Consider the following 19,833-nt stretch of genomic DNA (forward strand, 5'->3'; position numbering starts at 1 on the left):
CGGAAAATTTGGCTATATGATCGAGGAGACTATGACAGATATCGTAACATTTTATCTGAAAAAAAAAAATGGAATTCCGTAATTAACTTAAGTAACGTTGAACAATTTACAACCGAAATAACAAAAACTATCATAGAAGCTGCTGAAAAATGTATTCCAAATAAAATAATAACTGTTCGCAAATGAATCTCCATGGCTAACAAATGATGTTAAAAAAAAGATAAGGTAAAAAATAGAATCCACAGAAAGGCTAAAAAATATAATAACCCATCGGAGTAGTCAAAATTTAAGAAAATACGAAATGAAGTTACTAGTTTAATAAGAAAATCGAAGGATGAATATAACAACAATTAAATTAAAAAAAATCATGAACAGTAACCCGTCCACTACTAACTGGTGGAAAACGGTTAAACAAATATCCGGATTAAAAACAAACGACGCAAGTGTACCCCCATTAATGGTTAATAACAACTTAATATTTGATGAAATCGAAAAGGCAAATGAATTTAATCGATTTTTTTCTTCCCAGTCAAATATTGATGACCTAAGCGCTGTGTTACCTGAAGAACTTCATAATGTTAGTGATGACATTAGTTATATAGAACTTACTGTTACTGAAGTTGAAGATATATTGAAAATTGTTAATCCCACAAAAGCTTCTGGCCCAGACCTCATAAGTCCCAAATTGTAAAAAGATCTTAAAAGAAGAATCTTCTGTTTTAAAGTATCCACTATGTAAGCTATTTAACTTATCGTTAACCATGTTAAGTACGTCTACTTTTCCCATATCAATGGAAAAGAGCAAATGTTACCCCAGTTTATGAAAATAGTAAACCGAATGACGTTAAAAACTATAGAGCTATTTCCTTGTTGAGTGTAATATCAAAGTGTATGGAACGATGTGTATAAACATGTTTACAATCACTTTATGCGCAATAATATTTTAACGAAAAATCAGTCGGGTTTTACACGGGGGGATTCAGCTGTTAATCAATTAATTAACATTTCGAATGATTTTGGGTGGGCTTTAGATAGCGGTAAAGAAATAAGGGTAGTATTCTGTGATATAAGTAAAGCGTTTGAACGAGTCTGGCATAAGGGACTGCTATTTAAACTTCAACAAGCGGGCATACCGGGTTCTTTTCTAAGGTGGTTTGAAAATTATCTTATAATTAGAGTCCAGCGGGTGGTTATTAACGGTTCAAGTTCCGAATGGTTACCTGTAAATGCAGGCGTCCCACAAGGGTCCATACTAGGCCCTCTCCTTTTTTATATTTATAAACGATATTGTAGAAGACATTCAAGCTCAAATTAAGCTATTCGCAGATGACACTTCATTATATATTATGGTTGACAATCCGACAGAAACAGCTAAAATTTGAATGACGATCTAGATAAGATTTGTCATAATATTGGTATAAAAAATGGCTTGTTAGTTTTAATGCCAAAAAAACTGAAAGTATGATATTTTCAAAAAAAAAAATAGACCCTTTCATTCTCCATTAAATATGAACACCCAAGAGCTACAAGCAGTAAGTAAACACAAACATCTGGGTGTCTTTTTTTCTAACAACGGATCCTGGAATGACCATATTGAATATATATAGTTTCTAAATCTTACAAAAGAATAAATATAATGAGAAAAACGAAAATGATCTTGATAGATTTTGACTTGAAAAAATTTACATATCATTTGTTCGCCCAATTCTTGAATATGCCGATGTCGTTTGGGACTCTCAAAATCAGAATTTGATTGCTAAACTTGAAAGTATTCAGTTTGACGCAGCACGTATCGTCACGGGGGGGGGGGGGGGGGTACTAAACTTACCAGTATAAACAATTTATATGTTGAAACTCGATGGGAAAAATTATCTGAAAGACGACGCAATCACAGACTAACTCATTATCACAAAATTTTGAATAATAATACTCCAGAGTATTTAAGAGACTTATTGTCTGATTCAGTAGTCAGTAGGCATGATCATAATACAAGGAAGAGAAATAATATTTCACAAGTCAACACATTTTATTATATTCTGAATATTTCATCCCTGCAACAACAAAACTATGGAACACTCTTAACTTAAACATAAGAAAATGTGAATCTTTATCATTATTCAAAAATAGTAAGATCCCAGCATATTATTTTATGGGACATCGTTTTGGTCAAATTCTTCTTGCTCGCTTAAGAGTGGATTCAAGCTCATTGAATTCTCACCTTTTCCTTCGTAACTTAGTAGCCTCTCCAAATTGTCGTTGTGGTGATGTAGAAACAAATTCTCACTTCCTGTTATCTTGTCCTATATATACTAATTTAAGACAAGAGCTATTGGAATCTGTTTCAGTTCTTCCTGTCTAAGTTAACACAAAAACTTTGCTTTTCGGATCAACGGTACTCTCAGATGAGCAAAATAGTCTTTTATTAAGTTTGGTGCAGAAATATATTATTAAAAGTAAACGTTTTAACCCTTGATGTTAATGCTTCATCACTCAATAGGAACCAAAGCATTTCATTCTGTATACATTACAACAATTCATGTTTATTTTTTTTCTCATTAATTTTTTTCTAAGATGCCTTCTTCTTTTTCTTTCACCTTTTTCATATTCATATATTTATTACAGAGCATGCCAGTATTTATATTTATGTATTGTTCAATAAGTGTATTATTTTTGAAAGGAGACAGATTTGTAAAAGCAAATTACTTGTTTCTGAATCCTGAATATTATTTCCTTTGTATAATATCGTATCATGATGAATTTTCTGAATAAATATTGCTAAACTAATGTTGTCTTATAAATACGTCTTACACCAACACGATTAATTATTTGATACAAAAAAAAGGTAATACAAATACCGATATTTCTTAGAAATGACGGTTATACTATGTAAGGTACGGTCATCCTTTCAAAATTATGGTCATCATTTTACCAATCACGGTCATCCTTATTATATGTTACGGTCATCTTGAAAATATTTTAAAGATGATTTACGGTCATCTTAGCGAATTTTTCAGAGCCAATTTCCCGTTCTATACACGTTTCTCGGTAGAGATTTGTGACTTCCGTGTGAATCTTTTATAAATTTACATTGTACCAATGTATTCTTTGTAAAGAAAATGATGTAGAAACAACTTAACAGACAATAAAAATACTGACCTAATTTTTCGTCCGACATCTTGGGATGACCGTGAATGCAGTTACGGTCATCAGCTTTACCCCAGTGCATATATCATTGTTAAATTTTTTGGATCATCAATGCTCTTCAACTTTGTACTTGTTTGGCTTTATAAATGTTTTGATATGAGCGTCACTGGTGAGTCTTATGTAGACGAAACGCGCGTCTGGCGTACAAAATTATAATCCTGGTACCTTTGATAACTTTTTATATTATACCTAAATACAAAATGTTCATTATTTCAGTCGATCGACCTTTGATTCTTTTGCCCAATAAAATATTAAGTCGTTTTTATATTTGAATTTCGTGTATTCAATATGGTATCTTTTAAATTAGCTCTTTTATCGGTCGTATTTCTTTTATATCTGTTAAACATTGTTAAACTTTACAATTTTCACTTTCCTCTCATCGTTTTTGTTCTTTTAGGGATTTGAGAAAGAAAGTTGCTATATAGCATCGCAAGGTAATGTGAAATATGTGTTTGTTTGTATTTAAAAATTAAAAAAAAGAAACTATATTGCACCGTTAAAAATCAATAACAATCGTTGAAGATACACTAGAAAATAAAATAAGATGTGGGTACATTGAGTTTAGAGTGTCTCTGTGCCATTTTGTTTTTCTGTGTTGATAAAGTCCTTTGTATTTATAGTACTAGTAATTGAGATTTTGTTGCAATGTTCATTGTTGTACCCTAACTTTTGACAGTTATACTTACATGTTTTCTACTCGTAGATTGTTGTCAAATTGATTCAATTTTCAAACCAGTGAGATGTTGAACTTTCTATTTAACTAGGTTTGATTCAACATTTTCTATATAGGAAAATGCGTGTAAAAAGTCACGATATGACAGTAATTTTTCTAGCGTTGATGTGTATGTGCTTCTGATTTTGCCATTTGATAGTAAGGCTCTTTCTGTTTAGAATTGTCTTTTGCGTTTAGCATTTTTTTAATTTTTCTTTTTACATAAATGTTGAACAGAATGGGTGTATGTGATATAAGGTGTCACATGTACATGTTAGATTAAAAGATATCTTATTCCTGTACCAAGTCAGGAATATGACAGTTGATATCCATTCGTTTGATGTGGTTGGACTTTTGATTTTGCCATTTGATTTTGGACTTTCCTTTTTGAATTTTCCTCGGAGTGCAGTATTTTTGTGTTTTTACTTTTTATCAATTCCTGAAAAATAAAAACAAATCACCGCCCAAGCTTCCTACGCGAATGTATGCTGGTAAACATTAGCTTGCAAAGTTATTTTGCTTTTTCAAGGATTTGCATCAAATGCTTGATACAGTGTTATCTCAAAATAATATGACTTTTTTGGCTATTCAATCGTCAAGTTGTTTCATTACAATGTCATAAACTTTCGTCTGGATTTATCACCGTAAAAAATAAATATTATTTCTTAACACTTCGTTCGACCGAAAAAATTAATTTTGTCTTTCTATAAGAAAAATGACATACACGGCATATAGGATATATTTAATCGTGACGATTTAATAGAAACAGATCTTACTTAAATAAAATAAATTTGTAGTTAATATATCATTGGCATATCATAAGTTAAACAAGTAATGCAAAATGTCAGTTTACCCCATGAAATTCACAAATGTCACCAAATAATAGTAAACGAAAGGTGTTGTGGTTTCGAGTAACGAGACCCGAAAACGAAATGCTCGCAAACATCTAATAAAGTAGGCACACATATCATTGCATGTGAAACTACTCAACTCTACTGTCTACATTAAATGCACATATGTACACAGACGAATACATATATAAAAATCTGCCCATAAAATAAAGACATACAATATAATAATAACAAGTGCTTTGAACGCATGGATTTTATAACAAGGAAATTAAATATTTTAGGACCATTGAAGCATACGTTTACTGATTTCTGGGCAATGATCTGGCAGAATAATACCAGGAAGATAATAATGCTGACCAACCTGATTGAAGTGAATAAGGTGATACATAGTAATCTTATTTGTATATGATTTGTAACACAAACTGTGCTACAAAATCATAGATTTTTTGGAGAAAAAAAAAATGGTACAACATATACGATTATTTAATGGCCTTTTTTATAGTCATTCAACAGTCAATTTATTTTGCATATAATATATCGTACTGTTGTTTAGAATTTTACATGAATGTGTTCTTCATTGAACTTGTTATATAGACAGACATTTGATTCTTTACGCGTTATTTACAGCATTATATGTGCATTGAAGGTAAAATGTGATAAATATTGGCCTGAAGGAGGAAAACCCATGGTATTGGGAAACCTTATTCTTACTCTGCAATCAGAAAAAGAAAGAGCAGCATATGTTACCAGACAAATGTCGGTTGAAGATAAAAAGGTTAGTGTTTTATTTGAAAACATAGGCACAAACATACCAAAGAGTAAAAAACAAATTAAATTGATCTTTTGTAATGTTTCTCCTTTGAAGAAGGTAAAAGTTTTGTTTAAGACGTCGTTATTACCGTCTAATATATGTGAGCTCATCGCTTTTCATCTGTGAAAAAGTTTGTTATGATCATTATCTTTGATTGACCAGTACATACTTTCATTTATGTGCCATCGCATGACAACCAACGTGACTGCCATGGTTATACACAGAATAAAGTTGGAACATGCATGATTGTTTGCAATTATTTTGAAAACCGTCAAGTTTAGAGATCATCTGACGTTTTCAAAAATGTTCAGATTGTTGAGCTCTACTAATTGTTGATACACATCAAAATTTAAAAACAACTTTACCTAAAATGACATAGTTTACCTTACTCTTTTCGTTTTATCTATTATCTTAAAAACTGTAATAGTTACAGAGAAACATGAAACTGTATTAAAAAGTGATCAACAGGACAAGATCTTTTAATATGTTTCGTTGTCGAAATCGTAACCCGACTCCTTATTAGAGTTTTTGCCCATTGATGATTATATTTTTACAACTGATTTAATTTTTCGCCCTATATCTTAAAATTATGATAGACATATTGAAACACAAAGGATCAGTAAAACCAGATCCACCATCAAAAATAATTAAAGAAATCGTCCAAGGTCTTCTTTGCATTTTGCCCTTTAATGAAGATTTAAATCATTGTATGGTGGGTGGAGGTAAGTTACATCACATGATAAAATTATAATAGATAGGTAGACAATTTTAATTCAAAAAATGAACAGCAATGCAATATATGATAACACGACAAAGTTTGCTGATATAGGTAGTAGCTAGGCTGTCAATCTTTATAGAAGTGATTGCCCAGCCTATTAAATAAGATTTTTTTCTCCTCTTGTGTTTGCAGCAAAAACTTAATCATCAGCAATACAAGGTAAACAAAACAGAGATGTTAGTCATAAAATACATTGTCTACTACAATGTTAGCGTGTCCTTTATTGAATATGCAAATAGGCTTAAATGAATCACACAGACTCGTTCGAGCTTTTAGTTGTATTAGTAACGAGAGCAGCCCCAGCAACATGAACAAGGCAAAAAACGCTAACTTAACAAATGCATTCCATATTTATACATAAAGGATTCACCCGAATACGTAACTACCATAGACACTTTATCATAAGCAAACAGTAATGGCCCCCATACATTTAACTACTCTTTCTGTAATTTTGTGTTGAATTTTTTTCTTTATATGTCCCTTAACATGCAGACTGTTTCTTCTTATTTTCATTACGTAAGGGGAAGACATAGTGTATTTTTAATCTATAATGTTCTAGACGAAGGAGAAACGAAATATTATCCAGTACCATTTCACTGCCTGGCCTGATCATGGAACCCCAGATCCTCTGTACCTTGTACTGTTTCATAGACATGTGATATCTGATCATTCTGAAGTCGAAAGTGGAAAACTACTCGTTCACTGCAGGTAATTATGGTCGCTTTGAGTCATCACCTACATTTATGAATCAAGAAATATATATGAATACATTAATAGTCTATACTTTCTAGTTCCTTAAATTTTACTAATAGAGACAATTCAGATGAAAAACATTTATACTGCAATTAGACTTTATTCAATTTGGAGATGCAAAAAAATGAATGTACAGAGTACTGCGCGCACTACATGTACATGTTGTGTTCTTTAGTGTTATTATTACTGATTTCACGTTAACTTCAATCTACATGTATAAGCTACATTTAATGTAGACTTCAATTCTTCTAACATTAAACCAAAAACATAATTTTGAATGTCATACATTATACAATGCTGTATGTATTAATCCTCCTATATATCGGCTTTAAAACTCTGTATTTGTATTTAAGCGTCATATTTGCTTATACATTATAATATACAGAAATCAAACAACGAAATTATCAAAGTCAAAGGATAATTCAAACCTGAAATTCCCTTATCAGTCTGAAGAATTAAAAGCTCAAACACACCAAATAAATTGAAACCAACTGCCCTTCTCCTACCTTTAGTCCAGGCATTTCAAGTCATCGACACTATGACTCTAAATCAACTCGAAAAAGACTCGTCCTCACTTGCTTTAATATATCATCATATTTAACACAACAGGTTGTTATTAATAAATCCAAACATTTGATGTGAGACAATCTGACCAACAAATTACAAATGCATTTTTTCAGTGCTGGCATAGGAAGAACAGGAACATACATTGGACTAGACGCTCTTAAAGAGGAGGGGGGTGTCACAGGTTGTGTCGACATTGTCAAGTTTGTAAAGAAAATGAGATACAGTCGAATGAATATGGTGCAGACTCCAGTAAGTCATAACTTGTATATGCCCGTTTACTTAACATATAATGGCATAACATCACCCTTATGTCCGTCCTTCTGTCTGCCTGTCCAACTGTCCATGCAATAACTCGAAAGGGATTTTACCATTTTTTATGATATTTTGGTCAATTGTAATATCTATTGACGTAAGCTTCCTTACGATTTTTACAAATTACAGATCTTTACGTTTCTGAGTTATGGGATTATTTATTCATAACAAAGGGTGCCTTTATAGTTTTCGGACTATATCTCAGTAATATATTGAAATTTTATGTTTTAACATACGGATCAGTATTGGTGATTAAATTAAAGCTTAATCTTATAGAACTCGAAATAAACATATTCATTATACAAACAAAGTAGATATGCTATAATTTTCAACGAAACGACAATTATATGGATATCAATACACACAAATAAATAAATATGTCAACGCACAGCATTTAATAGTGAGCAAATCCAAATCCATATACAATTGCATAGGACCGGTAATAATGTGTATGTGTAACAAGAAAATTATCAATTGCCCTAATATTTATTAATATGAGAATCAAAAATAGTATAAAAAAAAATAAAATGAAACGACAAGTTTGTCATGTAATAACCACGCAAAGGTACTGATCAACCAGACAGAGAAATAATTGTTGGTCATGTCAAAACATAAATGTAATTTCAGGACCAGTATGTTTGTTTGCACTATGCCTTGTTGGAAGCTTTTACCATGAAAGATACGAAGATTGGAAAAGACGAATTTGGAACAATTTGGCGGGAGATACAGTCTGATAAACAACCCATGAATCATCAAAAACTGTACAAAGAATTTAAGGTATTTGTATTATAATTCTTGTGGATTTTCAGTAATGAATATCAGACACGTCTTTAAATAAATGGAAAACCATTGCTCAATCGTTAGTTGTGTAGATTTTTTTCCATCGTAATCCTGTTGAAGGATAAGTGATATATGAAGCGGTAAAGCAATTTAGGTTACCTAGTAATAGGCATTTCATCACGTGGAATATTTGTATCATGCGTAATAATATTTCTATTCTTCTATATGATTCACAAATCAAAATGTATATCATGGATAGTACACATTGAATAAAAGTATTCCTTAATGATGCTGAAAGTTTATAAGGCTGGCTCTTTTATCATTGATATGTGATGAGTATCTTAACACGCTAAAAGTTCAAAACGCCTTCATTTTTATAGATGCTAGAAGCTAAGAAATCAGAACATGGAAAGTCTGAGCATACCGCTGCCGTAAGTCCAGAAAATATAGAGAAAAACAGAAACAAATCAGTCATCCCATGTAAGTTAGTAATATCTATGACAAAATACCAGTTTACTTGAAACACACTCAATAACAGTGCGGATAATACAGCCATCTACATTGTACAATACACCGTTTGTTAGCAACATTGTATGTCGTTTTCGATTGATGGTCGTCATATCGCACATAGCATATTCCGTAATATCAATGTCCATTTTTCAAAGAATACATTTGTAACAATGCATTATGTGCAATATAAATGGCAATAACATATGCGTTATGCATACAGGATGTAATTGGAAATAAAATGTAGAAAAACGAATAGTATATATTTCAAAGTCATGCTAGTGTACTGGTAAATGAGCTTCGTTTTATATATATAGTCCGGTCAATTTGTGCAGATTTGTGACAAAATTGCTCAGATTGTGACAAAAGCATGAAATTTGACATGGTAGTCGTAAATGTCACGGACAACATTTTAAGCTATGGACCCACTCTGAAAGTTGAACTTGGCAGCAGAGACGGCCATTTTAAAATGGCGGCTGTTTGATCTCTCTAGATTAATAATTAAAATCCTGAACATGATATAAGAGAAGATATTGACATGAAACCTGGTAAAAAGAATACCCGTGCTGATACCAATTGTCTTCAAATTGTTTCCAAAATGGCCACCATTCAAGATGGCCACTATATACTTCAATAGTCCTCAGTTGATATTATTTGTCATAAGAAATACGAAAGTTTATCAAAATTGGTAAGGTAAAATATTTTTGCTAAAAACTTTTATTAATTTTTTGGACATGATTTCAAAATTGCCGCCCAGAGTCTCCATTTTGATTTTCTAAATTGGGTCCATAGCTATAAATGATAGTTATGACTTCAACTAACACTCTGCAAAGTTTGATGCTTTAACCACAATCTGAACAATTGTTTCACAAATTGACTGAAATAATATGTATACATCACTGAAACGCCTCAATACATCGAAATTGACTGTTAGCGAAATGTTTGAATAGTACCGAATTTGTCGCGGGTGGATAAATCATACTATTGATTGAAAGACTAAAACAGCTTATTATTTTTTTGTATAGACTTTAAAAAGCTGTTGGAACGGCAATGTTAAGACAGATTGGCAAATAATGTATCTGAATACAGAAAGAACAAGAAATTACTTTTCATTATTTGCACTGTTTCAACAAATATTTGGTTTTTTTTTAACTAAGACATACGAAAAGAAAACTCTCATAGTTAAATTTTTCATTTTTAGATAACCTAGCCCACAGGGTCAAGTGACCATTTCTCATCACTTGGCGTCCGTCGTCTGTCGTATGTCGTCCGTCGTCGTTAACTTTTACAAATTTCTTCTTCTATGAAACTATTGGGCCAAATTTATTCAAGCATGCCACAATCTTCATAAATGTATCTACATTTCAAAAATGTGTCCAATGACCCGGCCAACCAACCAAGATTGCCGCCATGTTTAGAAATAGACATGCATGTACACTCCATCAATAGGAAAATCTAATAAAAATATAGTCATTCTCTGCTAATAGTTTTTGAAATATTATGTAAAATATAACGATGCCTTATCAATATTTTCTTTACACGTTACAGCGGACAACAACAGGCTTTTTCTCACAACATATGACAGAGGAAGAACTGATTATATCAATGCGGTTCAAGCTCCTGTATGTATAGATTAATCAAAATAATTCCAATATTATAACATTTCTTGTTTCCTTAATATTTTGTCTGTATTCTTGAAGTTCCCTCAGTGTTTATGTTTCAAATATCTTTTTTTTTTCGTCTTTTTTCGTTTTTGTTTTTTTCCAGCGCATTCTAGGTTTCCCAGACTGAACTTTGGAATGTCTTTTAGAATCCGCAACTTTATAAGAAATATTCAAATTATATAGCGATAAATGAATATTCTAATGAGAATAAAATTGAGAATGGAAATGGGTAATATGTCATAGAGACAACAATTCGACTGAAAAGCTGATAATAGCCGAATGCCATCAAGGGGTCTTCAACGCAGCGAGAAAATCCCGTTCCGGTCGGTGTACCGTAGCTCGACCATAATACTGCACAAGCAATTCACGCTCGCACTGTTTAATCGTTAAACATCACAACACAAAATAAAATTAATAGTTTGAAAAACTATGTCTAGATAACACCTGCAACATTACCATTGGATATAAAGTTGATAATTAATTTGACCTAAGATTTTCATGTAAAGAATAAGAATCAGTGTATAAAATCCCCTGAAAAAATATTTAAAAGAGAGGCGAAGGATACTAAGAGGTCATTTAACCGTTTTAGTAATCACATTCCAATATATATTCCTGTGAAAGATTTATAGATATATTTAATTGTAATAATACTCTTTCTTTATTTTGAACGAGTTAGAGGGAAACAAATAAATCTTATAAAAATGGTTTCTCTTTATCCCTAAGATTAACGTTATCTCTATCAGTGGTTTTTTTCTGAAATAGTCATAGACAATTATATGAAAAACCATGTCTACTTGTCAGCGTATATTTGTCCCTCCTTACAGAAGATCCCCAGGAATCTTTGTTATGAATATTGTCATACAATTTGTTCCCTTTGGAACATATATTATATACTCTTTTTCCGTGAGGAACAAATACTGTAACAGTTCATCCAATGGGAATAATGTTACAGAATATTTATTCCATTCGGAACTTATCTTATGAAGAAACTATTATTTCGTGACACACTTACATTAAAAGTTTATGCCAATCTTGTCAAAGTGAATGTAATTGATGTTTATTGCCATTTTAAGCACTATCGTGTTTTTTCGTAGCGATCAGTTTTAATTGGCGGGGGATGACGGATGGCAAAAAGAAACACAAAACTGACAACCTTAGTCAATTAAGTTTACAGTCGAGCTCACATGAATTACAACTCACAATCTCAGTGTTGACACGCTAGTAATACATAAGTGTGCTGACTTAGATCAAAGGGCAATCATGGCTCCTTTTAATTACTGTCCTGATTAATATTTATACATGTTATACTGTAAATGTTACGGAACTCGATCCCTCGATTTGGTATATGTATTATGAACATCAACTAAAAATATTCATATATTAATTAAAAATTTCAAGAGTACTTTTAAACCGTAGATACTTTAGGGAAATCCAATGGAATTTATTGATTTAACAGTATATACATTGTGCCTATTCTAACATTGATGACTGTTGTTATATTTCAGTCATACACAAAGTTTGTGGGTTATTTGACGACACAGCTTCCACTGCCAGACACAAAGATCGACTTCTGGACAATGATCAGGGACCATAACTCATCTACTGTAGTCATGTTTATAAATGAACAAACAGAGGTACTAGTGCCTAGTGTATCTGTTATCTTTCTTAAAAGTCACTAAGTTAAGGGATGATATTTTTATTTTACCAATTGTTTTGATTCCCGTAGGTTAGTTTGTTTGTATTATCTATGTTGCATTTCAACTTATGTATAGACATGCTAACTCACATCGGGAACCTATTTACCTTATTAATTCTTAAATGTTTTGATGGATTGGATAATTCTGGTATATTGATGCCAATGATAATAAATTTGTATGAAACTAATTTCTTGAAATTTTAATGATCATGAAATTATCGAGCCAATGAATGTTAATATACGAAACTATTTCCTCCTTCAACGTTTGTAACATTTTGTACGAATCTATTTAATAGTATCGATTATGGAGAGAGCTTTTATAGGCTGTGCCTGTTTGCTCAATCCTTTTCATATCTTAATGAATAAAATATGTTTAAAATAAAAAAATAAAATCAAATATTATCGATAAATTAAATTTCATGCATTGATTGCTTACATTTTATTCTAATTTCAATTCGTTCCCCATTTGTTATTTAAACTTTGATATATAACAGTTCTTAATCAGTTTGGTGTATCTTTTCCTTTTTTTTAAGAATCAAAATTTGCTAATAATCTTCTTTTCTACATGTTTCTACTTTCTTTGTTTGCAATCACACAAAACTCGACATTGTATAGTTGAATCTGTTTTTTCTATTTAGGCTGAATTTGTGTATGCACCTTTAGAAGACACATTTTCATGTGGCTCATTCACCATGAAGATAACGAAGCGAGAAAAGGTGGAATTCGATATATTATCATGTACAGTTGTTTTCTCAAGAAAGGTAACGTTGTTCACGAGATATAAGTTAATTTTTCAAAGATGTTCAAACCTCAAGACAAAAGATAAAAACAAAACCTCTGGAAAAAGGGGACAATGGCATGAAAATACCTTACAAACGAAATATAACATCAACACAAAAACAAAACAAAAACACTGCCAGCAACATGAAAACGAAAATTGAAGATACAGAAACACAAAACCCTGTCATAATCTAGTATTTGACATCGTCGTTTTTAAATTCATGACTCTTGTTGTAAAACATTCTTTACAAGGAGACTATGGCATGAAAGTTTCCAACTGGTTAAGTTGAATTCATACATACGTAAGGTTTACAGACGCCATCATCTTTAGATTGACGGTGACATTTTTCCTAGAGGGCATCTTTGAAGAAATATTTATAGATGAAATGCATGTTTGATGCAGTAAACTTTAAACTATTAGCCGTTGTATATCGTCCACGCATAACAAGGCCACAGATATGTTTAACCTGTCGTTTTTATAATTATTAATTATTTTCCTCCATTGACATTAACCAATGAGATTTACTTACAATTCATCGGATGAAGAGAAAAGAGTATCATATTATCATTTCAGGATGAAAAATCTAGGGAGATTGTGATATACTGTGCTGTTTGTAGTGGGTATCCTAAGCCAAATGTGTTGTGTAAACTCGTGAATATGATATCAACACGTGTTAGTATGTCACATGATGCAGTAACTGTTGTCAGCGGGTATGTATATAACGTGTGCAAATATAATTGAAAAACTACTATACTCAATAAAAATTGAATAATTGTCAATACATTTTGATTTGAATTATCTAAGTTGTTGAAATGCATTTTATAAATTATATGTTATCATTATTTGATATATATTCATGACGTTAATATTACAACAGCTCTATGGTGCAATCAAATAAACATTTAGATGTATTTCGAAATTTCAACATTTCTTTAAAATATAAACACATTTGAATATACTGGTACATGTACAAGATAGTGAATTATTTTATCTGGCGTTTGACGCATTATCATATTTCCTTACGATACGCATATAAGTTGTTTTTTTCGCCGAAAATTTGATAATGAATTGGGGATTTGAATTTGACTATAACGTTGTTGTTGTGATATAAAATATGTAATTGGTTGATGTTAACTTAATGAATAACTTAATTCATTCAGACTACACGTTTTAATAATTGTTTTCACTGCCATGTGCTATACGACGAATGTTATAAGTAGAGGAGTTACGGAACATTCGATCATGAGTTATCGCTTATTTTATGTGCGGTTTGTGTTAGTTAAATTTTAAGTAGTGTTTTGTGGTTTTCAATTTGCACTGATGGCGTTGTCAATTGTTTTGTTTATGTATGAGTTTTGAGGAGATATTTGAAAATGTAAAACTCTCTTTCCCTGTACATTGTTATTATTGTTATTCTATTTTATAAGCAGCTAAGACATCATTTAATATTGTTTGCCTTCTTTTTTTTCAAATTCTATTTACAATAGTGATGGTGCTAAAACCTGCGGACTGTTTTGTACATTTGCAAACGCGGTCTCTAGTATGACAATAGATGATAATGCTGACATATTCCAGCTAGCTAGGCTACTGCAGTTAAGGAGACCAGAGTTTTTTTCTGATTTCGTAAGTTTACAAAAACTCTTATATTGTAGTAGCAACCATAAATGAAACGTACACTAATTGATATTCGATGAGCAGATTTCGTATGATTGTCAATGATACCGCTAACTCACACATCATAGTCAGCTATTTAAATGTGAAGAACTCAATGCCAAAACCTCCAAAATGCAATTTATGACAAAACAATGTTCGACCACAAATACGACAGTCATTTTACAACTTTATATGTTAAGGATGTTGGCTATTCTGTTTCAAATTAAGAAGCTTTTCGAAGTTATAAATCGAAAGTATCTTGATAAAGAAACCAAACAAGCAGAAACAAATGCTTTCTTTTGAGATACATGCCATAGAAAATATGGCGAGACATATTTTTGTCTCGATATTTCATTCATTCAACAATTGCACCATTTTATTTTTCCAAAACATTATAAAAAGAAAAAGAAAGATTTTAAACCATTCAAAATATTGCTTTTTAAACTAAATGTAATGAAATTGTTAAAGGAAAAGTAGAATCAAGCGGGATTTTTTTGTTTAAAGGCACTTCATGGATAACACCAGATAATTCAGAATATTTGGGAGCGAACATTCTCAAAAATTAAAATATGTGAATTACTTTATATGAAATAATGAAAGTACAATCGAATATATAAATCAACTCAGGAAAGATACCAAAATTGAATTTTGTATTTACGCCAGACACGCTTTTCGTCTACAATAAACTCATCATAGATACCAGGACTAAATTTAGTATATACGCCAGACGCGCGTTTCGTCTACAAAAGATTCATCAGTGACGCTCGAATCTAAAAAAGGTAAAAAGGTAAAACACAAAGTTAAAAACACTTGACGTACGTGTAGAATTAAATTTTGCATCGTACAATATGTTTGAACAAAACGCTTACTTTGATTAGTTATCTTTACAACAGTTTTGAATTTTAAAAAAAGGTCTTATCTTTGTAGGTTTTCAAAAATAAAATTATAAATGCCCCAAAACACAAATTTTTTTGATTTTCTTGTATTGCTCAGTCATTTCTTAGAACCTTGTGCAGTATTGTGTAGAATGTGGTCTTTTGTTTGTTTGTTTTTTTACCGTGGTGTTGAAAGTTTGACTTCCAGTTATGATTCTTGTATATCCCTGAGTTAACTTCTGCATTATTTATTTATCTGATTCCATGTTCAAAAAAGTGCGATATAAAATACTCAAGGTATTCATTTTAACCTATTTAAATATTAAGGACCTCAGTAAAGTTTGTAAGACGTTTTAAAAATAGTGCTGATGTGCTCTGATATTACAGATAAAATATATGTTATATAAGTGATAATGATAATTTTGAAATTTTGTATATTCGCAGGATGAGTACCGACTGTGTTATGAGGCTTTGAACTTTTATTTGGAGTCAACAAACGTGTATGCAAACTTTTGATTTCCTAAGAAGTCTTCGAAATTATATATTTCTTGTGTTACAATGATATTATACTATATTGTGCATATATAACAAAGGACGCTTCACGTATGTATTCATTCATAAATTATATTATTTTTAAGATTCAATTTGCATGATTGAACTGTTTTTTATACCGTCTAGTGGAATCACTCATGCATCGATTTTCAAAGAGATATGCTCCTTTTAAAACATATCCAAGACAGGCGAAACTTTTATATTCATTGGAACGATATAAAACGACGCGTATTGATATTGTTTGAAGACGATTTTTTCCACTGTTATAGATGGAATTTAACTGCTTTAATGAAATTCAAATCACTTCGAAATGTTATATTTTTATTAACCTGCACTAGTATGGTCACTTTTTATCTTCTATTCATTAATATTATTTATTTGGGAAACCCAGTTCAATCAAATGCTTCACAGTCGTGTTGCTTTATTACAAATATATTTGATTGAGAACTACTGTAAACCAACTTATTTTCGCAAGAGATTTATTTTCGCGACTTACGAGTACAAAAATAACACGAATATAAATCGTCGCGAATATGTAAAACTTGGATCATTCCTAATTAAACTTTATCAAGTAAGTCAGAAAATCGCGAAATTAGATAGCCGCGAATTGGTCTAAAAAGTGGGAAACGCGAAATAAAGTATTCGCGAAAATAAGTTGGTTTACAGTCTATCATCTTCAATGTCAATAAATGTTTTTATGAACTGCTCTTGTGTAATGAATAATATAAACTAGAAATGTGTCTTCTTTTACAAAAGTTCACACTTTATGTTGTGGGGGGAGGGGCTCTTGTTAAAGTATAAACTAAGTTGAACAATCGTCAAGATCGAAAACATTCTTTTTATTTATTATCCAATTCGTAGGTTTATTTAAAAGTTGTTCCTTGTGCATTCTTCTGCATATATGTTTTCATTCATAATCCAAGGCCAGTAATGAAGGATTCTTGTAGCCAACTGTTTTAACATTAAAAAAACATCTGAGCACTCATTGATATTTAGTGATTAGCAATTGAAGTTTGCATGTATTTATGTAACAATTTGTTTTATTTTTTATTTATTATTTAAGGTAGATATGTCTTTACAAATGTTATTCCACTGTAACAGGCTTAACAAAGTTTAACATTTTATATAAGCAGATCTTATACTATTATGACAATAAAAGCAGAAAAAAAAACATTTTTTGTAACATTTTTTAATCTTCGGATTTTATATTGTATAAAACTTCAATCTCGAAACGAAATGGTAATTAAACATGTCAAACTGCAATTGTCATCCACGCATATTCAACATTGCAGCAGATAATAATCGGACCAATCCAACCTTTTATCTTGTGATGTCTGCTTGGCATAGATTACCTTAGCTGTATTTGGCAAAACTTTTAGGAATTTTGTTCCTCAATGCTCTTCAACTTCGTACTTTATTTGGCCTTTAACGTTTTTGGATTCGAGCGTCACTTATGAGTCTTTTGTAGACGAAACGCCCGTCTGGCGTATATACTAAATTTATTTCTGGTATCTATGATGAGATTATTTATCATATTTTGCCATAAAGTATAAAGAAGTTCTATTTTGTCGGATTTATTCCTATAAATGTTGATAAGCGAGAAATAAAAACAACAGTTAACCTGTCAGGAATATGACATTTGCTGCCAATTCGATAAAAGTGTTTGTGCTTTGATTTTCCCATTTGACTTTCCGTTTTGAATTTTCCTTAGTATTTGGTACTTTTGTTATTTTACTTTGACTTCTCTCAGATTATTGCGACACAGTGTGGGTGCAATTGAAGTGATTTGTAAATAATAACCCAGAGGGAACTTATTGGTGTTTTATGATGGTGACATAATGGAAGATATAGGCCATAATAAATGTAAATCCAATCTTTCAGCTTTACAGCTTAAACTGATGAATTGTGTCAATTAATATTTCTTTCATTCGATATGCATGATTTCATTAGTCAAATACCATCTACTTAATTATTATACCCCACGCAACGAGTAGCGGAGGGTATAATGTTTTTGACCCGTCCGTCCGTCAGTCCGTCCGTCCGTCAGTCCTGTTTCTTGTCATCGCAACTCCTCTCAAACCACTCAACAGAATTTCACGAAACCTTTTCAGATAACAAGGACATACTATGTAGTTGTGCATATTGACGGGAAATTGCGATTAATTTTTTTTTCTAGGAGTTACGCCCCTTTGAACTTATTTACTTTAGTGTACTACTGCAACAGTTTGTCATCACAACTCCTCTCAAACCACACAACATAATTTCACGAAACCTTTTCAGATAATAAGGACATACTATGTAGTTGTGCATATCGACGGGAAATTACGATTCAATTTTGTTTCTAGGAGTTACGCCCCTTTGAACTTGTTTACTTTAGTGTACTACTGCAACAGTTTGTCATCGCAACTCCTCTCAAACCACACAACAGAATTTCATGAAACCTTTTCAGATAATAAGGACATACTATGTAGTTGTGCATATCCACAGGAAATTGCGATTCAACTTTTTTTCTAGGAGTTACGCCCCTTTGAACTTGTTTACTTTAGTGCACTACTGCAACAGTTTGTCATCGCAACTCCATTCAAACCACACAACAGAATTTCACGAAACCTTTTCAGATAATAAGGACATAGTTGTGCATATCAACGGAAAATTGCGATTCAATTTTTTTTCTAGGAGTTACGCCCCTTTGAACTTATTTACTTTAGTGTACTACTGCAACAGTTTGTCATCGCAACTCCTCTCAAACCACACAACAGAATTTCAGGAAACCTTTTCAGATAATAAGGACATACTATGTAGTTGTGCATATCGACGGGAAATTGCGATTCAACTTTTTTTCTAGGAGTTGCGCCCCTTTGAACTTATTTACTTTAATGTACTACTGCAACAGTTTGTCATTGCAACTCCTCTGAAACTACTCACCAGAATTTCACGAAACCTTTTCAGTTAATAAGGACATACTATGTAGATGTGCATATCGACGGGAAATTGTGATTTAATTTTTTTGTAGGAGTTACGCCCCTTTGAACTTATTTACTTTAGTGTACTACTGCAACAGTTTGTCATCGCAACTCCTCTCAAACCACATAACAGAATTTCACGAAACCTTTTCAGATAATAAGCACATACTATGTAGTTGTGCATGATGACGGGAAATTGCGATTCATTTTTTTTTTCTAGGAGTAACGCCCCTTTGAACTTATTTGCTTCAATGTACTTCTCAAACAGTTTGTCATCTCAACTCCTCTGAAACCACACAACATAATTTCATGAAATTTTGTAGATAATAAGGACATACTATGCATGTAGATGTGCATATTGACAGGAAATTATT

At 31.7% G+C, this 19,833-nt stretch overlaps 1 protein-coding gene across 1 annotated transcript in view; it reads left to right on the top strand.

The window, feature by feature from the left end:
• LOC134684418 (receptor-type tyrosine-protein phosphatase gamma-like) overlaps positions 1 to 17,671 on the top strand; it is a 110,951-nt gene extending 93,280 nt beyond the window's left edge. Inside the window, exons 10-22 of the mRNA XM_063543702.1 lie at positions 3,602 to 3,638; positions 5,049 to 5,146; positions 5,414 to 5,542; positions 6,916 to 7,064; positions 7,790 to 7,925; positions 8,616 to 8,765; positions 9,149 to 9,248; positions 10,824 to 10,897; positions 12,445 to 12,573; positions 13,274 to 13,396; positions 13,990 to 14,126; positions 14,904 to 15,039; positions 16,389 to 17,671. Of these exons, the coding sequence (XP_063399772.1) occupies positions 3,602 to 3,638; positions 5,049 to 5,146; positions 5,414 to 5,542; positions 6,916 to 7,064; positions 7,790 to 7,925; positions 8,616 to 8,765; positions 9,149 to 9,248; positions 10,824 to 10,897; positions 12,445 to 12,573; positions 13,274 to 13,396; positions 13,990 to 14,126; positions 14,904 to 15,039; positions 16,389 to 16,460 (1,470 nt within the window). The 3' untranslated portion in view covers positions 16,461 to 17,671. The remainder of the gene's footprint in view (positions 1 to 3,601; positions 3,639 to 5,048; positions 5,147 to 5,413; positions 5,543 to 6,915; positions 7,065 to 7,789; positions 7,926 to 8,615; positions 8,766 to 9,148; positions 9,249 to 10,823; positions 10,898 to 12,444; positions 12,574 to 13,273; positions 13,397 to 13,989; positions 14,127 to 14,903; positions 15,040 to 16,388) is intronic.
• Positions 17,672 to 19,833: the final 2,162 nt, after the last annotated feature.

The sequence above is a fragment of the Mytilus trossulus genome, chromosome 9, assembly GCF_036588685.1.
Source record: "Mytilus trossulus isolate FHL-02 chromosome 9, PNRI_Mtr1.1.1.hap1, whole genome shotgun sequence".
NCBI lineage: Eukaryota > Metazoa > Mollusca > Bivalvia > Mytilida > Mytilidae > Mytilus > Mytilus trossulus.